The sequence below is a fragment of the Phytophthora parasitica genome (assembly GCF_000247585.1).
Source record: "Phytophthora parasitica INRA-310 unplaced genomic scaffold supercont2.2, whole genome shotgun sequence".
NCBI lineage: Eukaryota > Oomycota > Peronosporomycetes > Peronosporales > Peronosporaceae > Phytophthora > Phytophthora nicotianae.
The window spans coordinates 2,821,260-2,821,771 of NW_008648988.1; the positions used below are offsets into that span (position 1 = coordinate 2,821,260).

Sequence of the window (512 nt, forward strand, 5' to 3'; positions counted from 1 at the left end):
CCCCGGACTACTTACGAAGCTGCCGCCGCTTCTGTTCCCAGATCGCGACAGCCTTCGGGCAGTCTACCTGGAGCCGTTCAATCGGCTCCCATGAGCTCTCGGAGTGGACATAACCCCTCCATTTCACAAGAAGATGGCGCTTACCGCGAAGTCGCCGCTCCTGGAGTACCCACTCCACGTGGTAGTGGACCTCTCCGTTCCGGTCAAGGAGGGGCGGAGGTACCCTCGTACGAATATGAGTACCAGGCGCCTCCGGTTAGCCACTCTCGTCCGAGTGCTCCACCTGCGGGTTCGTTGCAGGGCCTTGAGGTTGACCGCCTCCGTTAACGTGTTCTCGTGCTTGAGATTGCACTAGGCTTTGGGACTGACGGTGATGCTGCCGCCCAGACTGGGAACCAAGGCGTTCTCGCTAGACTTGCGGAACGCCTGGATCGGTTGCAGCGAGAGGTCTCTGACCTGCATGGGCGGGTGAACCGGGCCTTCTCGTCCGATCTTGACGAGGCCTTCCGCCA

At 60.9% G+C, this 512-nt stretch overlaps 1 protein-coding gene across 1 annotated transcript; it reads left to right on the forward strand.

Annotated features, from left to right (window-relative positions):
* Positions 1 to 90: 90 nt before the first annotated feature.
* Positions 91 to 327, forward strand: PPTG_02958 (hypothetical protein; the record flags this gene model as incomplete). The annotated part of the gene is made up of 1 exon (XM_008894292.1): positions 91 to 327. One exon carries the CDS (start codon positions 91 to 93, stop codon positions 325 to 327), a length of 237 nt encoding a protein of 78 aa, XP_008892540.1.
* Between the last annotated feature and the right edge of the window lie 185 nt (positions 328 to 512).